Here is a 24081-nt window from a genome sequence, read left to right on the forward strand (position 1 = left end):
ATGTATGTTCATTTACTCCTCACAAGGACCCTATGAAATATTACTGTCTCCACTTTAAAGATGAGGGGATAGAGGCAGAAAGGGGTTAACTAACTTGCTGAGATCACACATTTAGAAAGGGCAGCACTGGCATCTGACCTAGTTGTTGAGAATGCAGAAACAATCTGAAAATGAGCTCTTGGAGTACAGACCCCTAGGAAGAGAGGGACGGCCTACATCACCAAATGCCATCCTTTCTGTTTTAAAGCAAGATATAGGAGAGCTATCAGACGTCTTAGATGTACGCCAGGAGGAAGGCGCCCCACTGCAAGAACCAGTATTATCTGAGTGGGCACCTCCTCCCAGCACTGGGTGTAAGTGGCTCAGTGCCATGGAGTTGTTGGGTAATAACGCTAGGACTGGCTTGATGACAGTGACTCACAGTAGAAAAATGTCCTTGCAACAGACCAAAGAACCCACTTTAATTTGCACAGCTTAGAATGGGCCACTGGTTGCCCTGCCAGAAGATCCCTGTACCAGCTGATTTTCATATCCACACACACACACACACACAAAAGCACCTATTTAAATATTGCAAATAATAGTGCATTGCATTTTTATTGTGCTTTATAGTTTACAAAGCACATTACAATGCTACTTTATTATTGTGAGTATGCTCCCAATATGATTTCACTTGCCTTCTCTCTTCTCACCTTTTTCTCATCTGTAGTTTCTTTTTCCTTTTCCTCATCTGTAGTTTCTTTTTCCTTTTCCTCTCAGCATCCCTGCCAACTTTCCCCACACTCCAGCTTTCTTCCTTTCATTTCTTCCTGCTCTTCTCTCTCCCTGCGAGTTGTGGAGGTGGTACCTTTCCCAAAGTGATCCCTAATTGAGTTTAGTCAGATGTCAGTTAAAGGCAACTGAGGGGAATGAAACAATTCTCCAAGGAACAAAAGAGTTGTAACATGGAGCTCCGGTTGTAAATAGCAGTTGCTATTTAAATCGAGTAAGAAGGATGGATTATTGTGCTTTAAGAGGGGGATGAAATGAATCCTGTATTTAAAGAGAGCCCAGGGAAAAGGGTTATCTGCGTCTCGCATCCCTGGCATCACTGTGTCTGCAAAACGTCTTTCACAAAGTTTTCTTTGCAGTTAGAGAACAGCCTACGAGAGAAATGCTCAAAGAAATACATAAACATGAGTACAAGGAGTGTGCAAACAGGTGTTGCACTGAGAGCAGAACCCAGATGGCGGCCCTTTGTCCTGGTTTCTTTATATAACTCAGCAAGAAGTTGAGGTTTAGAAAAGGCAGGTTTGAGGAAGTGCCGTCTGTAGCCTCTTAACTGTGGACGTCGCTGATGAGAACAGATCAAACTTTAGATGCCTTCCTTAGAAATTTTGTTGTTTTGAAGTCAAACTTCAATCACAATGAACAAATGTATTTGCATAAGAAGAGGAGGTGTATAGTACCCTGGCAGGAATTAAGACTAAAACGTGGGAGTAAAGCTGTAGATGCTTCTGTTGCTTTTCAACCAAGAGGCCACAGACACAGGCTGGGAGGCTGAGAGGGCAACCTGCCATTTGGCCAGCGCCACTTTGCGATTGTTATAAATACTTTATCATAGCTTGAGTACAGATGTGCCTTTTCAACGAAATACATCCTGAGTTATTTTGCAGAGGGTACTCGTTTCATAGGGTGACTGTAACAAACTAACACAAACTGTTACTAGGTGGCTTAAAACAACAGAAATGTCTTCTCTCACAGTTTTGGAAGAGGAGTTGGCAGGGTCACGTTCCCTCGGAGACTCCAGACAAATCCCCTCCTTGCCTTCTCCCGGCTTCTCATGGCTCCCAACAATGCCGAGCATCCCTTGGCTTACAGCTGCATTGCTGCAGTCTCTGCCTCTGTCGCTGTGTGGCCCCCATTCTGTGTATATGCCTGTGTCTCCTCTTATAAGTACACCAGTCATATGGGATTAGGGCTCACCTTAATGACTTTATTATAACTTGATTACCTCTGAAAAGACCCAATTTCCAAAAAAGATCACATTCACAGGTACTAGGGGTGAGGACTTAACATATCATTTGGTTGGGGGATACATAGTAATAGAATCTACACAGTTTTTAGTAGAAATGAAAATTAGGGCCAGGTGCGATGGCTCACGCCTGTAATCCTAGCACTTTGGGAAGCCGAGCTGGGCGGATCACCAGAGGTCAGGTGTTCGAGACCAGCCTGGCTAACATGGTGAAACCCCATCTCTACTAAAAATACAAAAATTAGCCAGGCATGGTGGCGCATGCCTGTAATCCCCACTACTCAGGAGGCTGAGGCAGGAGAATCACTTGAACCTGGGAGGTGGAGGTGGCAGTGAGCTGAGATCTCACCACTGCACTGCAGCTTAGGTGACAGAGCAAGACTCTGTCTCCAAAAAAAAAAAAAAAGGAAAAAAAAAAATTAGCAGCGACATGGTGACAACACCACCAAAATGGGAAAGAATAGAGTAGATTTCCAGTTCTGATTCTGTGTGCAGCAAACATTTCTGAAGTAGAACCTGAGTTAGCTCAAAAAGGCACCTCAGCTGTGGACTGGGCAGGAAATGGGTGTACAGTTAGTAAAACGCATTATTTTACTTTACTAACGTAGTACCAGATATTTAAGGCTAACAAATTCACTTTTGCACAAAAGAGGAAAAGCCTACCAGATTTTTAGTCTTGATTTAGACTTTACCAAACATTTCTAAAGGATAGGAAAAGTCCATATGAAGCTTACCTTGCGTTGCCAGGCACACACCTGGCCTCACTATCTGCTGCAGGTCTGGTTAACTTGTCTCTTGAGGTGGTCAGTGAGGATTTTGAACCAATAGTGAATGGAGGGACATTAGTATGTCATGTTAGGAAGTGGCTGAAAAATCCAGGGAAGGTGCTTTCGTAAAGGTTTGTGACTCAAACACCTGAAAACTAGTACTGCTGAAACTTTAACCATCCTTATTTAGAACATTTCAGGGACCAAGTGAGCAGCCTTCTAGATCTTTGAAAAAACGTGGATTTAAATGGAATTCCTCTGGGTTGAAACCAGAAGTACAGCTGATTTTGTTTTTATAGTTTGTGGGTGTTTGCCTTTTTCATCCCATCAAGTTTATTTAAAAGGTTGTCTTCTTGAGATCCTCCATTGGAAAGAAAATGCAGGGTTGAAAAATGGAACAATGTGGATGGCAGGTGAGAGAGGGTGCGTGAGGAAGGACCAAGTCAGGGCTCCTCCTCGATGCTGAGGGGCATGAAGAGGGATGGCCTGACCTTGCCCGCCTGCTGCCAGCCACTCCTGAGGTGGCTTTGGGGGCCTACTTAGGTTCTGCCTCAGACACACACAGAATCAGAACTGGAAACCTAGTTTATGTGTTACTAATAAGCCACTCCCAATTCTCTCTCTCTGTTTCTCTCTCTCTCTCTCAGAGACAGGGTCTACTCTGTCACCCAGGCTGAAGTGCAGTGGTGCAATCATAGCTCGCTACAACCTCTACCTCCCAGCTTCAAGCGATCCTTCCACCTCAGCCTCCCGAATAGCTGGGACTACGGGTGTGCACCACCACGCCTGGCTAATTTTTTTTTGTTTTTTGTAGAAACAGGATTTCACCATGTTGCCCAGATTGGTCTTGAACTTCTGAGCTCAAGCAATCCACCCACCTCAGCCTCCCAAAGTGTTGGAATTACAGGTGTGAGCCACTGCACCTGGCCCCTATTCTCCTTTATACCAAAGTGACTACAGTTGCCCCTCAGTAGATTGAGAGGTGCTTTCCTGTATGGCCTTTTTCAGAAGCATTGTAACATCAACTCATGCAGAGCTTAATTTAAAATAGACACTATGCTTTTACTTGTTTCCATCTATGATATTAGACTAATTGAAATGAACTTATAGGTCCTTTAAGGCAAGATATAGAGAAAGCACAAAATGAAATGTCTTATCTCCGAAGAGACTTCTTTTGGCATGTGGTAGTTATTTAACCTGAGAAAATTATACTTTAGTAAAATGCTTTTGGTTTCCTTAAAACTGTTGTTAGGGTTTGAATTGTGTCTCCCCCCTCCCAAATTCATGCCTTAAATTCCTAACCTTCCGTATCTCAGAATGTGACTTTATTTGGAGGTAGGGACTTTATAGAAGGAATCAGGTTAAAGTGAGGTCATCAGAGTGGGCCCTAACCCAATACAACTGATGTCCTTATTAAAAGGGAAATTCGGACACAGATAACACACGGAGGGAAGGTGATGTGAAGAGACGCACAGAGAAGACAGTCATCAGCGAGCCAAGGAGGGAGGCCTAGAACAGGCCCTTCCCTTCCAGCCCTTGGAAGGAACCAGCCCTGCTGACACCATGGTCTTGGACTCCAGCTTCTTGAACTACAAGACAGCGTCTGCTGTTTAGGCTGCCCAGTAAGTGGTGCTTTGGTACCGCAACCCTGGCAGATTCATACGCTATGTTTAGAAAGTGGTGTTTTGTGTTTTTCTAAATAGTTAAGGTTCTTAACCCAGCCAGGGACAGTGGCTCACACCTGTAATCCCAGCACCTTGCGAGTGTGAGGCAAGAGGATCGCCTGAGCCCAGGAGTTTGAGACCAGCCTGGACAACATAGGGAGACCCCGTCTCTATAAAAAAATAAATAAATAAATTAGCCAGGCATGATGGCGCACACCTGTAATCCCAGCTACTTGGGAGACTGAGGTGGGAGGATCTCTTGAGCCCAGAAAGTTGAACCTACGGTGAGCTATGATTGCATCACTGCACTCCAGCCTGGGTGACAGTGAGACCCTGTCTCAAAACAAAACACAACAAAACAAAACAAAAAAACTTAGCCAATGCAACTCTTGTTTCAAAAAGGATTCTTTGAGTTGTTTTATTTTCTTTTCATTGATCCCATCAGTTTTCTGGAGAAAGAAACTGAAAAAGCATTTGTGTCTTATTGGTGTTTGCTTCAGCACTGGATTGGATTGGGAATTTTCAGATTACTTATGAGCTCTTGACACCATGTCCTGTAGATAAACAATTATGAGTTGCCTGTACTCACCTACTACAGGGCAAGGCTGGCTCACCCACAGCAGTTGATGGCTTCATTCGAAGCAGTATAGCAGAGTTACCAAAAGGAGTTATTTGGGGCCAAGTTAGCAGCTTGCAGAAAGAGAATTAAGTCTAAACATGTAACTCTGACAAATAATGAGTCAATAGGTAGATAGATGTGTGGAGAATTTGCAAATGTTAGGAAAGGGATGTTTTCTCAAAGAAACAGAGCTTATGGTAGCATTTGCAGATTCTAGGCAGATGACATAAAAGATTTTGAAAGTTCTTAAGAGAACCACATTTCTTGGAAGAGCAGGAGGCGTGACATGGTGCATTTGGTTCTCTTCCCAGGAAAGCACCCCTTCTTTCCCTGCTCCTGACCCTGTGGGAAAAGAGGGCTATTGGCTCATTCCCAGCCAGGTTCTGCCGCTCTTTCTCTGTTTTTATTCTCCTGGATCGGTCCCTTAATTGTGTTTATCATCATTTCATCCTTGATGTTTCCCTGTGACTCATACTGTCCTCCTCATACTATTTGACAATGTCCCTGCCCCCAAGGATTACTTGATTTGCCATCTGCTCTCCTTTCTACAGCATTTCTCCTGGGAAACAGCTTTACTCACGGGCCTCCATTTCCACCCAGGTGTCGATGACAGCCCTCAGGTCCACATCTCCAGCCAGGACCTTGTGCCCATTCCCTAACCTGGCTTTTTTCTTGTTGCATATAGAACATTTCCTCTTTGTTGTTACTAATGCCTAAAATAAAATCTGCCCCAAACCGAGCTCTTCTGGCTGACCTGTGCTCTTACCGTCCGCAGCACCATTCTCTTAGGCCCTTTGGGGCATGAACCTTTGATTTAGCTCTTTTCCCCATTTGCTATTTCTCGTTCTGTCCTACTGGTCTTTTGGCTGTGTCCCTCTGTCTTTGGCCTTACCCATGAACTAGTGCAGGGTCACCTTGCTCTCTCCCCCTTCCAATTAATCCCATGCAGGCTCAGCCCATCCTATTGATTTCCATTCTCTTTTCAAAGTGGGTGATCGTCATTCACAATTCAACCTAGCAACTAGGAACTGGGTGCTGATTAGCAAAGACCATTAGCTCCTGACACTTCAGTAAATTAAGCAATTTCTTGCCTCAGAGTTTCAGTATGAATAGCTGAACACTGGACATTTCAACGTAGATATCCCGTTAGTGCTCTTAATTCAACTTGTTGAAAATAGATTCCATTCTCCCCTCCCCCAACCCTTTAACTCCACTTCCCATCTTCCTTCTCACTCATGGAGCCCCACTCCTTCTGACCCCCAAATGTGTTCTAGTCCCCTCTCTCCTTTGCTCTCACATCTCATCTGTCAGCATGTCTTACTTTTTTTCCTCTGCAGAGTCTTATATTTCTGCTGCTTCTTATTCTCTCAGGCAGTTCCTTTGTCCATGTCCTCCTTACCCCTCTGGACCAGCCTGCCCATTGGCTGAGAACCTGCCCAAGGTCCCTTAGCCCAGCTCTTCTTACTCAAGACCAGTTCTCTGCACTGACCCCCTATGCATCAGATAAGCAGCGGTTACCTCTTTAAATAGGTAAATGTATTTTATTTTAATCATTTCTTATGGTTATATTTCTCAAATGTCATAACCAGAAGATACAGAAATGAGAGATGACTTAGGGTCATTGTTGTTGTTATCCACTATTTTACCAGGTGACATATAGTCAGCTGTGTCCTGTAGTTTCAATCTGTCTTCCTTCACTTACCAGCCCTCATCTTTGCTTTGGCTGGTGTGGGGTTCATCTCATTGTTTGGTGATTCTAGTCTGAGAACCTAAAGAATGAAGAAGTTTGGCTGGTGGCATGGATTTGGGAATCAGGCAGACCTCAGTTCAAATCCCAGTCCTGCTAGCAGTGGCAAAGTGACTTTGGACAAATTAAAGCTCCATTTACTCATCTCTAAAACAGGCAAACGCTGTATTTTTGTTGTTTCGAGTAAACACCTGGAGTCTGACGTATAGACAGCAAAGGCAGTCAGGACAGTCACCTACCACTTGTTAGTGATGTGTTAGATGGCAGCCAGTGAGAGAGAAGGCGAAAGGAGAAATTAGGTGAGCGGCTGTCAATGGTTGGGTTTCCCCCCAGCTCTCTGAGTATTTAGAAATTACTTCTAGAAGATAGAAGTTATCAGAAGATGACAATTCTGGATAACTAGGTAGTTGTGTACACAGTGCATGCTGGTGGTTATTTATTGCGTTAGCATTCGTTATTGTATCGCCACCATGCAAACACACCTCAGTTGTCTCCAAGCAAAGCCTGAGCTTCCTAGGACAGAGACCGCAGTGCTGGCCGCTCCCACCATGAGTGTCGCTCTCCTGGTGGACTGAAGTACACCCAGTTCGCAGGATTGAGGCACCAGCCTTCTGCCCCGTCTTTCTAATTGCAGCTTCAGTCTTAGCTCTGCTGTCAAACCTTGCCTGACCACAACGCATAGTGACTCCTGCCTCTGAACTTCTAGTGTTTACTTTGGCAAGTTGTTTATGTTGCCTTAGAATTACCAGCTGTCCTTTTTAATTTGCATTGTACATGGCAATCCCCATGAGATTGTAAACTCCTTTAGGTCAGTGACGATGTCTTAGATGGCTTTGTGTTTCCTGTTGTGCTCAACCCTAGTCTTTTTTTATATAGAGGACCCGTAATACAGACTTGATGATTGATTTTATTTCAGATTTTTTTCTATTTCTTTCAAATGCCCAGTGCTGCAATCAGTAGTAATGTTATTGTCATTATTGACAAAAGAATTCTCTAGAGCTTGTGGTTGATCCTAAGCTGTGCTCTGGTGGAATATACTATATATTTAACATTACACAACTAGTGGATAAACAGACATTGATTGAAAATGGCATAAAAGCCCCAGGGACATTCAGTATACACTGTTTTGGAAATGTGTCATTTAGAATGGGCTAACCTGAAATTATCTTTGTACTCTTTGTGAAATTTAAACTTGATAAGCAGGATTATTAAAACTCTAGAATATTATTTAGTATGTCAATGAAGGAAACTTTCCGAGTACTTTTTGACCCCCTGAGGTATTAGATCACCATGTCATCCAGGGTTCTCAAGGGTTATACAGATGAACTCTTTTCTAGGTGTTTAAAAATGTCCATTTGGATGCATATTTCTAACATTCATATGTTTTTGACGTATTCTATAATTTTATTATATCTTATGTGCATAATCTATATTAGGCAGATATGGCATTTCATTAAATATGGGAATTCTTCCTTTGAGTTCTTTATTATGAAAAGAAAAAAAAAGATCTGTAGCATCTATTAAGTACTCATTATTCAGCCAGAGCATGTGTCCAAAAGATTTTAGGAAGTAAGGAAGTTAGTACCTCTTAAAATCAGGTGTTCATGATTCCATTCTCTTTAGTAATACAACTGGATTCTGAGCGGTAATCTGTTTTACATCTGCTAAACCCAAATTAAATATGATATACCGATAGAATTGGTGCCACTATTTTAGAGATCACCTCCCTGGGAATCAGAGCTTGAGCTTTGCTAGAATTCAGTGAAATTGAATTCAATTTTTTTGTTTTATTGTAGTTGAACCCTCACTCATCCTTGTAGTCTGATCTTCCAGTAGATAATTTATTTAGGGGTGGTGAAATGGAAAGGAAATGTACTCAGATGTGAAGCAACTTTTCAGTTCATCTAATTGTGAAATATAAAGTCATGAAGAAACTAAGTAAATAAGTGGGGAAAAATACACTAAATGAGCCAATCCCTTAACAAATATCATTTTTTAAAAAACTGTATGAGTTGGCCGAGTGCGGTGGCTCACGCCTGTAATCCCAGCACTTTGGGAGGCCAAGGCAAGTGGATCACCTGAGGTCAAGAGTTCCAGACAAGCCTGGCCAACAAGGTGAAACCCCATCTCTACTAAAAATACAAAAATTAGCTGGGCATGGTGGGGCACACCTATAATCCCAGCTACGCTGAAGGCTGAGGCAGGAGATTCACTTGAACTTGGGAGGCAGAGGTTGTGGTGAGCTGAGATTGTACCTTTGCACTCCAGCCTGGGTGACAAGAGCGAAACTCTGTCTCAAAATAAATAAATAAAATATAATTAAATTTTTAAAAAACTGTGTGAGTTAAGACTTCAAGAAATCATGAAGATTTTTAGGTATTCTTATTATTACATTATTTGTAGCCCTAGACAAATGAATTTCTCATTAACCGCTAAGACAAAGAGAAACCAAAAGGTGCATAGAATTAACATAGGTTTGAAGCCGGGCATGGTGTTATGCTCCTATAGTCCTAGCTACTTGGGAAGCTGAGGCAGGAGAATCATGTGAGCCCAGGAGTTCGAGGCTGCAGTGAGCTATGTTTGCACCACTGCACTCCAACCTGGGCAACAGGGAGTGAGATCCTGTCCCTAAAAAAAAAAAAAAAAAAAAAAGAATTAGATCTGGGTTTGAACTTCTGGGGTCAGGGTCTGATTTTTTTCACTTATCACAGAAGCTTAAACCCATCACATGACTTCCCAGTTTTAAAAGTAGGACCTTTGTGAGAATGAAAGTAGAGAGGGTGCTCTTAATAACTGAATTAGCCTAACAGGATAAGCATATGTCCAACTGGCAGTGGGATGTATGCTTACCCTGTCCATAAAACATCTGTCCTGGAGCCTGGTATGTACTTAATACTCAAGATTTTAAAACCTGGAGACTCATAAGTGTTTTAAGAATCCTGAGGAATAGCAGATAAAGTCAAGTGTAGCATTTTATAGACATAAATGGCATCTATAATCAAGGCTAGAAGGCAGATGTTTTAAAAATAGTATTTTGAAATGCAGACTTACTTATACAGGCTTTTTGTAAATGCAAAATGAGAATTTGAATAAAGTAACTAAAAGAAGGGTCAGAACCCTCATTGCCTTTAGCATATCAAAGTGCACTCTTAGTCTGATAACCTGTATTTGTTTCGGGCATGAGAGACTTTGTCAGCTTTATGGTAATAAGGAAAAATGCCTTACAAATAATGGACTTTAATTCTTCTAACTATAGGATATATTTTAATGTCAGTTTTATAGGTGCTATTTTTCATTCGTCATATGCAATGAAGAATTTATATATAGTTGTGTAATAGAAGTTGTTTTTAAATTTTAATAAATTTGTTCTTCAATGCTTTTTACTTGTCACTTCTGTAGCATCCACATGAACTCTTGTCTGTATAATTAACAAGCACGTAAGACCCCGTGCATATCTGAGTTTTGGTGTTTATGACTTCAGCCTGTTTATGAGACAGAGTAGTATGGTAATAGGCACGCTACTTGTTAAAAGCTTTAGTTCTAGGTTATGGTGACTCCCTGTCCTTTAGTGAATGAAAATGTGGCCATTTTGACAGATTTTACCTTGGGAGACCACTAAGGCTTTTGTGGAAAAGTCTGGGTCGGGTCACCCCTCTAGGAGCAGGTGTGGTTATGGCAGATTTATCCTACCGTAACCTCCTGGGTTCCTCTGGGCACGCTCCCCATGGGCTGAAAACCTGCCCTCCCAAGTACAGTAGCCTCCCTGGTCTCTCACCTAGGAGGAGTAAAGTTCGCCTTCTGTTTCAAGAGCCAACTAGGAAGTGCAGAGATGACTTAAAAAGTGATTGAGACTTTGCCATTGGATCAAACTGACAATGTGCATTAAGCCTCTGTTTTTCCTGAAAAGGGTATTGACAAATGAGGCGGGAAGTAGCCTTGACTAGTCCAGAGGTCAGTACAGAAAGAAATTAGAGGAGACATTTAGCTCTTGCTTTCAAGTAGAAAAAAAAATCAGGCCAGGCGCGGTGGCTCAAACCTGTAATCCCAGCACTTTGGGAGGCCGAGACGGGTGGATCACGAGGTCAGGAGATCAAGACCATCCTGGCTAACACGGTGAAACCCCGTCTCTACTAAAAAATACAAAAAACTAGCCGGGCGAGGTGGCGGGCGCCTGTAGTCCCAGCTACTCAGGAGGCTGAGGCAGGAGAATGGCGTGAACCTGGGAGGCAGAGCTTGCAGTGAGCTGAGATCTGGCCACTGCACTCCAGCCTGGGCGACAGAGCAAGACTCCGTCTCAGAAAAAAAAAAAAAAAAAAAAAATCGAGTCCCCCTCTGTACCCTCACTTTATTGTCCCCCACTTTAAGATCTGAATAAACAGAGAAGTAAATGTTGTGGGCTCAACTCTCTGAGAGCTAAACTAATCGGGAAGGAAGGTTTGTTCCAGAGAAATGCTCTCAAGGAGAAATGTTTGGAAATAAGTGTGTTGCCATAAGAATATTTTAAGATTAAGCTACAAAACCACCAACAGTGTCTTATTCCTTATGAAGATATTTCAGGGATTTAAAAAAGTATTACTGTTGAAGACTTTCTTTAACTATATCTTATTTGAGCATTTTGCTGCCTGAAGCAAAGTGGCCTCTGCTACAGAACAAAGGTAACACGTCTGCACTGGCCGTTGGGTCCAGTCGTTGGAATAGTGGCTGTTGACCTCATAAAGGGGCAGCAGGGGCCACACCAGGCCAGGCCGGAGTCTGAGGCAGCTGGCCGTGGTGCAGGATGTTTCCAGCCATGCAGGCCTCCTCTCTGATCCTGGGCATCTGTCACCAGAGGCAGCCAGTGATGATTTCCACAATTTTATGACCCTTGGCTGTCATCCCAATAACAAATAAGTCATAAGCCACTCTCTTCCCCTCTGTAAAATTCCACTTCCGCACCCTGGACAGCCTTTCCACCAAGATCTTCTTGAAAGAGTGAAAACACCTTCTTTATGTATAAACAGCATATTTCTGCTGTTGCCTTCTCTGACCACCCCCTTCCAGGTACTTAAAGACTGAAAAATAAGCAGCAGGCTGGAGGCTGGACATGAAGGGATGAAGGAAATGGCTGTTTTGCTTTGTCTCTTCAGTGGCTAAGTTACTGAAAGCCAAGTTAATTGGTCATTTCTATGTTTTATACAACATCTAGAATAATATGGATATTCACTTGATACTGATAAATAGGGAATAGCCATATTCTGTGTTGTTCTTGAATAAGGGGGATGTTGAATTGAACAAAAAGAACAGTGGGAAGAAATGGGTGAAGTACGAATTCTGAACAAGCAAGCCAGAATAGTCTTGTCAGGCACGAGGATTCCTACAGATGTGCAGTCACAGTGTGTAGGTGGAGGTCGGAGTTCAGGGTTGAAGCAAGAAGGAAACACCCTTCAGCAGATCCATGGGCGCAGGGTGGAGGTGGGGCTCCGAGCAGGTGCTGGGTGTTAGCAGAACTGCCCCTAGGAAGTCGGAGCTGAAGTCAGATGGTGCATATGGTAAGTGCTGTAGGAACAGAGAGTTGGGAATGATCACTGGGTTAGAGTGGTCTGGAAAGAGAAGGAATCTAAGCTGGCTGGTCTTTGGATAAGTTGAGAAAAGCAGCAAAGGCATGCCAGATAGAGGAACAATGTAAGAGTGTGAAGGTAGAAAGTATAAGAGACATTCTAGAAACGGCGAATAGACCAGCTTCATTCAAGTTGAGCACCCAGGAAGATTGGTAGAGCTGGAGCTAACAAGATTGTTGGAATCAACATGTAAAGGTGTTGAGTTCTCAGCTTTATCTCCTTGACACTAGGGAGCCACTGGAAGTTTGGAGAGGGAAGTGGCATGCTCAGAGATGTTTTAGAAAGATTAATCTGGTGGCCAAATATAGGCAAATTAAAGGGAGACAGAGTGCTCAGGTAGATGAGATGTCTGGATTTGCTTTAGTCCTACTGGAAAGTGATAAATGCATTCACTATGGAAGTGGCAGCAACAGCAGAAATAAAGAATTGGATGCAAGAGGTGTTTTGAAGGAAGGAGAAATTAATAAGGCTTAGCACCTTTTTGTCTATGAACATAAAGAAGAACCATCATAGTTCATAGTTTTGGAGCCAAGTGACTAGAAAAATATTTTATGAACAGTCATGGAGATGTTAGGATGGAGGGTGAGATTTTTAGGAAAAAATAAGGGGTTCAGCTTTGGAAGCGCATCTTTGACATTGTAGCAGGAGGTAGCAATATATCACTGTAACCTCTGAGGGAGAGCCCAGCCTGTGATAAACATGTGGGGGTCACCTACACAGAGGGTGACGGCTTAAACTGCTTGAATGGATGATATCTGCCGGAGAGAACAGAGTCAAAACGGTGGAAATGCCAACATTTGAAAGGAGGAAGAGGGCTGGGTGCGGTGGCTCACACCTGTAATCTCAGCACTTTGGGAGGCCGAGGCAAGCGGATCACTTGAGGTCAGGAGTTTGAGGCCAGCCTGGCCAATGTGAAACCTGTCTCTACTAAAAACATAAAAATTAGCTGGGCGTGGTAGTGCACACCTGTAGTCCCAGCTGCTCGGGAGGCAGAGGTTGCAGTGAGCCGAGATAGCACCACTGCACTCCAGTCTGGGCGACAGCAAGACTCTGTTCCAAAAAAATAATAGTAATGGAGAAAGAGGAACCACCTGAGCACACAATGTACAATCAGACACGGGAGGGGGAGGTTACAGATTCACTGAAGTCCAGATAACAGCATCAAGAAGGAAGTTGTGGTCAGCAGTATCAGATGTTGCAGAGGTTAAGAAGAACGGGCTGAAACAAGGCCATTGGATTAGGCAATTAGGAAGTCATTTACCTTCAAGAACACGAGCCTATAGTGCATTAACGAGTGGGGGGGAGATGGATTAAGATGTGGGCATTGAAGAAAAGGGAGCATAAACCATTGATCACAGGTGAGAGGAGGGAAAGAATTAAGAGGGGGGAATGCGGCTGTTACTCCTTTTGCCTTCCACATTGGGCTTTTGTGTGTGCACACGCATGAAGGCAGAAGAAAAAGATGAGGTGATTGATTCATTTGGCCAGCCATATTAAGTTCCTACTGAGTACTTGGATCCAATTAAGTGCAGGGAGAAGTAGAAAGCTACGAGAGAAAGAACAGTGGTGGAAGCAAGTTCAAGAGAAAATGGGACAAATACGGATCATGAGAATCGGGAACTTTTTTAGTATTGGAAAAAAGCAACACCTCTTTCTCTCAGACTGGAGAGAAGGAATGAAGGATGGAGGATGATGTAGATTCAGGAATGTTCTGAAATGAAGAAGGAAATAAAGGAGGAAAGTAAGGCTGACCTCAGGCATCTGGACAAAGTGGAAGTTGGGTCATTACTGAGAGAGAATGCGGGCTAGGGTGATGGTCGATGGAGTGGAAAGCATGTTAAATAACCACTCTAGGTAACGCCAGGGGCTCAGAGAGACAGGAACACTAGGTTAGCCAACCACCAGCAGGGCTTGCAGACGCTCCACTTCCTTGTGGCTTCTGTGAGAAATGTTTGTTGACTGTGGCTTAGAAGATGGGCAATGTTTGTTACTCTTTTAACTTTTAAGGAGTTATCCTTCTTCATCACCTTATTATTTTTGCTTAATACATTTTCTATGAATTTTTGTTTCAGTGTCACCATAATTTGTACAAGTGTTCCAGAATAATGGTCTTATAGGTTTCTAAGTTTATCTAAATTGTGGATGAGATGTTGGTATGAAATAATAGTACTTTTGGTCAGACATGATGGCTCACGTCTGTAATCCCAGCACTTTGGGAGGCTGAGGCAGGTGGATCACCTGAGGTCAGGAGTTTGAGACCAGCCTGGCCAACATGGTGAAACCCCATCCCTACTAAAAATTCAAAAATTGGTCGGGTGTGGTGGCACGAGCCTATAATCCCAGCCTTGGGAGTCTGAGGCAGGAGAATGACTTGAAACCTGGGAGGCGGAGGTGGCAGTGAGCCGAGATCGTGCCCTTGCACTGCAGCCTGGATGACAAGAGCGAGACTCAGTCTCAAAAAACAACAACATCAACAACAACAAAAAATAGTACTTTCTAGAGAAATGTATTGATATATGAATTTAGCAGGAAAAGTGAGTGAACTGTGCCACAAATTGTGCTACCCAGTCCCCACCAGTAAGGCTGTAATGTAAATGTAAAGTAAATGTTTTACGCTGTTGAAATGAAAAATATCAGACCAACTGCTGATCCACTCAACCCTACCGAATTCATTTACGGTGACAAAGATGCCAGGTGGTAATTAGAATTAGGGTTCATCCAGGATCCAGAAGATCCTGAGTGGCCTGGTGTTGGGGCCTGTTTGGGAAGATGTTTCCTCAAACCAGTGAACCTGACAGGGTCTGTCCACAAGGCTGAGCTGATTATGTGGGCAACAAAGTATGTGACAGTTAGCATAGCCTCCTGAGTTTCAGTAGGAAGCAACCCAGGGAGAACTGAAGAAGAATCCATTTCTGTCACAAATAATGTTTATTTTAAAAAATGATGACTTATGTCCTGATATTGGAATTCTGTTTCTGAGTCTCAACTGTGTTGCTGGCACCTAATGGTGGCAGGTGGCACCCTGGAACCACTTGGTTCCATAAACTCAGTGACCAGAACGTGCTTCTGGGTGGAATAGATTGACTTTTTCAACCTTGTTTTCAAGTGGGAAGGAAACATTCTGTGTGGCCCAAACCAAGATGAGAACTGAAGGGGATCTGTTGAGTTTACTTATACCAAGCTGAATCCGATACTTACTTTTCGTTTTCCTTTCCTTGTAGGTATGGCCTCACATGTGCAAGTTTTCTCCCCTCACACCCTTCAATCAAGTGCCTTCTGTAGTGTGAAGAAACTGAAAATAGAGCCGAGTTCCAACTGGGACATGACTGGGTACGGCTCCCACAGCAAAGTGTATAGCCAGAGCAAGAACATTCCCCCGTCGCAGCCAGCCACCACAACCGTCAGCACCTCCTTGCCGGTCCCAAACCCAAGCCTACCTTACGAGCAGACCATCATCTTCCCAGGAAGCACCGGGCACATCGTGGTCACCTCAGCAAGCAGCACTTCTGTCACCGGGCAAGTCCTCGGCGGACCACACAACCTAATGCGTCGAAGCACTGTGAGCCTCCTTGATACCTACCAAAAATGTGGCCTCAAGCGTAAGAGTGAGGAGATCGAGAACACAAGCAGCGTGCAGATCATCGAGGAGCACCCACCCATGATTCAGAATAATGCCAGCGGGGCCACTGTCGCCACTGCCACCACGTCGACTGCCACCTCCAAAAACAGTGGCTCCAACAGCGAGGGCGACTATCAGCTGGTGCAGCATGAGGTGCTGTGCTCCATGACCAACACTTACGAGGTCTTAGAGTTCTTGGGCCGAGGGACATTTGGGCAAGTGGTCAAGTGCTGGAAACGGGGCACCAATGAGATTGTAGCCATCAAGATCCTGAAGAACCACCCGTCCTATGCCCGACAAGGTCAGATTGAAGTGAGCATCCTGGCCCGGTTGAGCACGGAGAGTGCCGATGACTATAACTTCGTCCGGGCCTACGAATGCTTTCAGCACAAGAACCACACGTGCTTGGTCTTCGAGATGTTGGAGCAGAACCTCTATGACTTTCTGAAGCAAAACAAGTTTAGCCCCTTGCCCCTCAAATACATTCGCCCAGTTCTCCAGCAGGTAGCCACAGCCCTGATGAAACTCAAAAGCCTAGGTCTTATCCATGCTGACCTCAAACCAGAAAACATCATGCTGGTGGATCCATCTAGACAACCATACAGAGTCAAGGTCATTGACTTTGGTTCAGCCAGCCACGTGTCCAAGGCTGTGTGCTCCACCTACTTGCAGTCTAGATATTACAGGTAAGACTGTCCACACGGAGACAGGAGTGGCACTCACAGAAAATGTGCAGCCTTAGTCACTGTGGTGAGATAAAATTATATGTCTACAGTTCTTACCTTCAAGTGATCTTAATGTACTTAGGAAATTAGGACATGTGCACATTGCGATGTCAATTAGAAGTCACATTAGAACGGAGCCAGGTAAGATCCGTGGCATAGGCATTCAGTTTTGGAAGGGCTCCCTGGGACCTGGGGTGCAGAGCAGAGGCGAAGCAGAGGAGTTCCGTCCTCCCAGATGGGTAGGATCCAGGCAGGTGGTGGAGAGAGAGGGACGTGCCATCCACAGTCCACAGTCACACTAGTAGGAATTTACAGGAGACAAGAAGGACACCCGCCTGGCCAGAACAGTTTGTGAGTGGTGGGAGATGTAAGTGAAAGGACGGGTTGGAACCAGGTCACTGGGGGTCTTAAATGTCAGATCAAGGAATTTCAACTGTGTCCTCAAACCCAGAGCAAGTCCTGGAAACCTTGAACAACATAAGGTAATGGGGTGAAAAGGATGTTCTGAGAAGGTTCCTTGTCTATCCATGAGCAGAAGGGCTGGAGGAGGGGAGAGACTAGTCTGGGGCCAGCTGGCTGGCTCCGGTGGTGAGGTGACTCCAGGCTTGGGTCAGGATGATGGAGGAATGATAGTGTCTGTGGCAGGGAAGTGTGTTCAGTCATGGACTCACACATGCAGTCATTCAACAAGCTTTGATTTTACTTCTAACATGTGCCAGGCACAGTGCTAGGTATAGGGATGTAGACAGGGCCCTTGCCATCCTGGGGTATCTGGAAGCTTTTTAGGGACCCCTGTATGCAGTCAGGATTGGAACCGCTGCCGACACGGAGCTGAGATGGGAGTGCTGGCTTTGGAGTCAGGAAAGGCCAGAGTGAACCTGGTCCCTCCTCTCCTAATTGCCTGATTTCTCTCCATGCCTTCATTTCCTAACCCATGAAGTGGGAGAAATCCTCTCATCAGCCTCGTGGGCGGCTGGGGGGTAACACGGCTGTAACATGGCTTAGGTGCGTCACTCCGTGGCTGGCCATGGCAGGTGTGCAGCAGGGAGGCAGCAGGGATGGAACGCAAGACCCTGCTCTGTGGAACCAGCCTGGGCATGTGTTTGGGGTGGTGCCGAACAGTCCGGTAGAGATAGAAGTCACAAGAAAGAAAACTGAAACTCCCATGAGAAGACGGGATGGATGCACATTTAAGAGCATGCCATGTAGGCAGGAAAACCAGGGTCCCTGGAGGCCATCCTGCTGAGACCTCCTGCCCCACACTCGCTTGAGGGTGTGCTTTCTCCATGCGCCTTTCAAGGCCACAGAGAGAAGGCTGGAACATGCCCCAGTGCCGTGTCGACACAGCTGACCTGTCACCCATTCCTGGGGCTGACCTGGGCCAGCTTCCCCTTCTTGCTCCCTGCCTGGGCCCCCAGCCTGGCTGCAGGCAGAGCTGTTGCAAGTCTCCTCCCAGCCCCTCCCTCAGCCTGCTGGGCACCAGGCCCTCCTTCCCTGGGAGAGCAACAGCCCGTCCGCTCCGGTCCCCAGATGCCCTCCCACCTTCCACCCCGTCTCCTTTCATCCTAATCCTGAGTCACACAGGAGGTTTTGAGGCCTCTCCACCTATGCTGTTTCTTTCTTCCCTCTTCCCTTTAGGAGACATTTCCTGAGTTAGAGCAGCTCTCTGCAAGCCTCTTCTCTGCCCTGCCCTGAGGATTCCTTTCCTACTCATTTCCTATGTGCAGGAAAGGTCTCTGCTGGCCTGTGCTTTCGCCACCAGGCCCTGTGTGGACAGACAGGTCTACTGCTGCCCCTCCACTTCCTCTCCACTCCCTCCTCCTGACCATGCTATCCACTCTCTGCCCGCTGGCCCCAGAGCCAATGGCAGGGAGAAGTAAGCCCAGGGCAGGAGCCCCCAAGAAAGGTGGGCACCTCCTTGTGTCCAGAGGAGAAAGATGGGCAATGGTTGAGTGAATCTGGAGGTTTGGGTGCCCGGTACCGATAGCACATGTTCTCTGTAGAGAGTGCCTGGGCCTCTGAAAGCCAGCTCTGGTGGCCATGCTGGGTACCAGCCCCTCTGGGGTCTCGCTGGTGCTGTGCTGGCTCTCCGTTACCCCACACGGGAGGCCATTGTGCCACTTCATATTTAGGTTGGTAAATTCAGCATGCCAAAGGCTGGCTCTTTCTAGTTCTTGGCCTGAATTCAGGGTGAAGAGCCCCTGACTTGGCTGCTAGGGCTTTTATTTAGTTCATCTGAATTGCTGCATTATGAACACATACCAGTGTTATTAAAATGTACTAAAAGCTAGCATGGCAACTTGTAAAAAGACTTCAACAAACTCTGTTTAAAAGGCAGCACATCCTTAGAGCAAAACTTGGTGAATCAAGTAAGCTGAATTGGGGATTCTTAAGACCCGCTTGTCATCTTGCCTTCTGGTGCCCACAGGACACTTCCTGGAGCCCTCCCTGCCCATCCCCTTGGACTCTGCAGTTTTTCTTTGCTTTCCTGCCTGGTGCTGGTGCCTCTAGTGCTGAGGAGACAGGCCGCAAAGTCGGGGATCCTAGCTCAGGAAGCCTGCGGCAGCAGTAGGAGGTTGCCTGTGAGGGCTGGGGAGGGCTGACTCCTTCACCTGGACTCACGACGATCCTCTCCTGCCCCACTCTGTGGGTGAGATCAGGCCTTTTGGACGCCTCTGGTGGGTGTGGCAGGCTGGTTTGCTGGCCGTTCCTGGGGCCCTCAGGAGCCCTCTTCTCCCCACTTCGTGACAGGCACAGTCACATCTGGCCCCTGTATCCCCACATCCCTCTGAAGGACCCTCTGCTTAGTTGTGATAGCATCCTCTTTTCACCCCTGAAATCACCATTGCCTAAAATTCTGAGCAGGAAGGCCTCTGCCTCCTTTCTGTGGTCACCTTCAGGCCCTCGCGTCAGCCTGCCTATGTCCATCCCTGGTTCCAAGGATACGGTTAGCAGGAAAGGCAGCCTCTCTTCTGCCTGAAATGAGGCTTCATTTCTAAGTTGGCTCAATGTTCTGTTTCTCCCTCAGGCCTTGTCTGAGCCCTGCAGTGGTTTGCCACCATATAGATCGATCCGAGTTTTTGAGGACAGTCTCTAGTGCTCTGCCTTTGTTCGTCCCAGCTGTGTGGGACAGCCAGCTCTAGGCCACGTTTATCAAGTTGATTTTCCTGATGGCTTTGCCTCTTATTAGGAAAGAGAGGGGACAAGAAAAGCTCTTTAATTGTCCATCGTTAAGGCCCGTGTCCCAGAAGGAAGATGCTTTCAGCTGCATCTGCATCTTGAGAGAATGGCTGTGTTTGAGCCACCTGGGCTGGGGAAGTCATTGCATGCCGTGCATCCAGCCTCCCGGCAGGTTGGCCTTCATCCTGCAGGTGGTGGGTGGGGACTTTCTCCCCTCGGCCCCCTGTATCTGAGCGGGGCACATTATCATCCCAGGACATCTGACTTTCAAAAGGTAGAGTACTTATGTGTCCCTCTGTCATTTTACATGGGACTGGGCTAAGTGTCTCATCCCACCATTGTCCCCGCCTAGTGACACAGAAATGGTGTGAGACAAGGATATGTTATCCTCACCTGGGGGACTTGGCAAAGGAGGTGGTGTCCCCAGAGCCAACTATTTTCCCCAGCTCTCAGGCATGTGCCTGGCTGCAGTGGCTGTTGGTATTCTGTGAGGCAAGCCCACTGGTGTGTTTTTCAGGAAACAAAGGCTGCTTTTTAAGTTTTTTTCTTGAGTCTGAAGCAGGGGTATTCCCTTCCAACTCGAAGGTCGGTTATGTAGTTAACTGTCAGCTGCCCGGGTTCTCAGGTTTTACTGTGCACAGGAATCACCTGGAGAGGTTGCTGGGAACAGATTCTCCCTGGGAGTGCCCTGGGAGAAAGTCCACACCCACCACCACCGAGACTTGCCTCAGAGAACTGGAGGTGAGCCAGGCAGGGGGTCTTAGGACCAGTCTTTGAGAAACACTATTCTGAGGGACAGAGGGATTTTCTTAATGGTGTCACCGTTCAGGTATTCACACCCAAAAGAATAGAGTTGTAGGTAGTCGTTGCTTTTATTACTTCACCTTGGGCGCCCCTGCCCTTTCCTTATTTAATTCTACGTTGATGCCAGTTCATTTTGTTTGTTAATTTTTTTCTTTTTTCTTTTTTTTTTGGAGCAAGCAGTAAATTGGTACTGGGGTATTTCCATTATCAGCAAAACCAGCAAACTAAAAATAAGACCAAATATTAAACTCCACTTTCAGGAAAAACACAAACAAAAACACATGCCATTCAGGTAAAGAGTAATCAGTGATTAACATATATGCATTTTTTTTGGTTTCTGCTCTGGATTATTCAAAATATTCTTGTCTAGACTTTTTTGAAACACGTAAGACTGTTACCAGGACCCAAAAATTGAACATGAAAAATAGCAAATAATCCACTTTTTCAGAATAATCTAACGTTTTTCTTTTTTTTTTTTTTTTTTTTTTGAGACAGAGTCTCGCTCTGTCGCCCAGCCTGAAGTGCAGTGGCGCAATCTCGACTCACTGCAAGCTCTGCCTCCCGGGCTCACCCCATTCTTCTGCGTCAGCCTCCTGAGTAGCTGGGACTACAGGCGCCCATGACCACGCCCAGATAATTGTTTTGTATTTTTAGTAGAGATGGGGTTTCACCGTGTTAGCCAGGATAGTCTCGATCTCCTGACCCACCTGCCTCGGCCTCCTGATCCACCTGCCTCAGCCTCCCAAAATTCTGGGATTACAGGCGTGAGCCACTGCGCCCGGCTTTTTTATTTGTCTGATTCTTTGGGGTGCAGACACTGTCTTCAAGTTGATTTCATGGTGGTTTTAGATGGGAGTATGTATTATTCCATTCTTGCATTGCTGTAAAGAGCTACCTGTGACTGGGTAATTTATTTTAAAAAAGGTTTAATTGACTCACAGTTCTGCAGGGTGTATAGGAAGCATGGCTGGGAGGCCTCAGGAAACTTACAATCATGGAGGAAGGTAAAGGGGAAGCAGGCACGTCTTACATGGCTGGAGAAAGAGGAAGAGAGAGGTGGGTTAGGTGCCACATGATTTTAAACAACCAAATCTCATGAGAACTCACTATCACAAAAACAGCAAGGGGGAAGTGTGCCCCCATGACCCAGTCACCTTTCACCAGGCCCCTCCTCCAACATTGGAGATCACAGTTCAACATGAGATTTGGATAGGGACACAGATCCAAACCGTATCAGGGTGGAGATTAATTTTCAGTTCAATTCATCAGACATTCATTACTGAGTGTCCTGTAGTAGATACATGCTCCAGAGTGCAGAGGGTAAGGCATGATCCCTAATCTTGCAGAGTTCACAGTCTCTTTGAGGAGATGGAAAACACAAACCCACTGCCAACACTGTAATTCTGATGCTTCAATATTTTAAATGTTTGGTCATTCAACAGAGATTTATTGTGAACCTACTGTGTGCCAGACTCTAGGGAAACAATGATGAGCAAAGCCAGTTCAAGAAATTAAGTCAGTGAAAGATTTTGCAAGATGGGTTAATAGGGAAGTTAACATGAGATAGGGATGGGGAAGACTAGGGGTCGTGGAGACTGGAATAAATAAGGGAAGATGGGAGAAATGATGGTGACTCCTTAGACATTGACACCTGGCGGGAGTCGAAGGCCTGTACCCGTGAGTGAAGCCTGACAATAGAGAGTTTTGAATACAGGCTTGAGGGGCTTGGGTTGAGCCAAAGTGCCAGTGCTGAGAGCCATTGTAAATTCTTGAACAAAGGAGAAGTTTAATGAAAATTAATGATGGTATAAATCAATTGGAATGGCAAAGAAAAAAAAAAGTTGTGGGCATGTGGGGAGAGCCAGAGGCTAGGAGACAACTGTTGTTACTCAGGAATGAAGGGACGAGGCCCTAGATTATAATGGGGGGTTCTACCCCCCTCATAGTATGAATGTGGACATTGTTAGTGCATTTAGCTTTTCCGATGGTTTGATTGCAGAATTGACTTAGAGGGAATAGCTTTTTGTTTGTTTTGCTTTCTTTTGTTTAATGACCTTGCTGTCTCTAAGGCTCACTTCTGAAGCTCCAATCTTTCAGAGCCTAGTTTCAAATCCCACCACTGCTATAAAGAAACAGGCTCTGAAAGGAGAGACAAGAGACCTTAGAACCAGTCCTAGCCCTGCCCCAAGCTAACTGTGTTCCACTGAGTCATGGTCAGTAGAATGTCAGCTGTGACTGTCCACACTCCTCCATCTGGATCCCATTATGACCAGGGCCTGTGTTTACGAGGCGGTTGGCCAGAATTGGTGGTTCAGTCTGTGGCCAGGGAGCAGTTTTCTCTCCTGTGGGCTGACCTTGGCCTCATTAGCTGAAACTGGGAACCCTCCATGATCCCCTGATCAACAGAGAACAGGGCATATTCTAAAATGCCATGCCCTGGGCTGGAAATGTCAGTCATTTCAAAAAAGGGGCATAGCTTTATAAAGCCATAAATATAAGTCATTTCAAAAACTGCATAGCTTATGCAGATTATAGCGTATAGAAAGTGACTGACTAGGCCGGGCGCGGTGGCTCAAGCCTGTAATCCCAGCACTTTGGGAGGCCGAGACGGGCAGATCACGAGGTCAGGAGATCGAGACCATCTTGGCTAACCCGGTGAAACCCCGTCTCTACTAAAAAATAAAAAAACTAGCCGGGCGAGGCGGCGGGCGCCTGTAGTCCCAGCTACTCGGGAGGCTGAGGCAGGAGAATGGCGTGAACCCGGGAGGCGGAGCTTGCAGTGAGCTGAGATACGGCCACTGCACTCCAGCCTGGGCTACAGAGCGAGACTCCGTCTCAAAAAAAAAAAAAAAAAAAAAAGAAAGTGACTGACTAGAAGTTAGGTTTGATTGAAAACAGGGGCCCTGAAAGCCAAGTGCATCGCAGGCATGAACTTTTAAAATTAATTTGTCTTTTACTAATAGAAACAACAGGAGAAGGTTCTAGTTTGCACTTGAAGATATGAAGTGAAATATTCAACCCACTGACAACTTCATTTGCCCAGGCAGACTGTTATAAATACATATGTGTATGCGTTTCGGGTTGCAGCTTCTCTTCTGAAGAGAAGTAATCAATAAGTTATCTAGGCTGTTAGGTTATCTTCAAGTTTCCCTTATTCATCTCCGGGACCTTCAGCTGTTTGGTAAAATACTTTGCAATTAAAATTTCTCTTAATAAGTATTATTATATAATTATAAGTATGAAATAACTGAACTGGAATGCTCTGTGTATACTGCCCTGGTACTGCAGTCCCCTCTTCATGCACACACATATATGCACACACACAGACTCAGGTGACACAGTTTA

At 45.4% G+C, this 24081-nt stretch overlaps 1 protein-coding gene across 10 annotated transcripts in view; it reads left to right on the forward strand.

Moving 5' to 3' along the window:
* The window catches only part of LOC105471291 (homeodomain interacting protein kinase 2), a 220021-nt gene that overhangs the window by 45121 nt on the left and 150819 nt on the right, over positions 1-24081 (forward strand). For 4 of the 10 annotated variants that reach the window (XM_071094373.1, XM_071094379.1, XM_071094375.1 and 1 more), the window contains one exon: positions 15630-16713. In XM_071094373.1, coding sequence (XP_070950474.1) covers positions 15630-16713 — 1084 coding nt within the window. Of the gene's footprint in view, positions 1-11392; positions 11852-15629; positions 16714-24081 lie in introns of those variants that run through there. The other 6 variants (XM_071094372.1, XM_071094378.1, XM_011723683.3 and 3 more) reach the window with 6 other exon arrangements.

Source organism: Macaca nemestrina, chromosome 4 (genome assembly GCF_043159975.1).
Source record: "Macaca nemestrina isolate mMacNem1 chromosome 4, mMacNem.hap1, whole genome shotgun sequence".
NCBI classification, from domain to species: domain Eukaryota; kingdom Metazoa; phylum Chordata; class Mammalia; order Primates; family Cercopithecidae; genus Macaca; species Macaca nemestrina.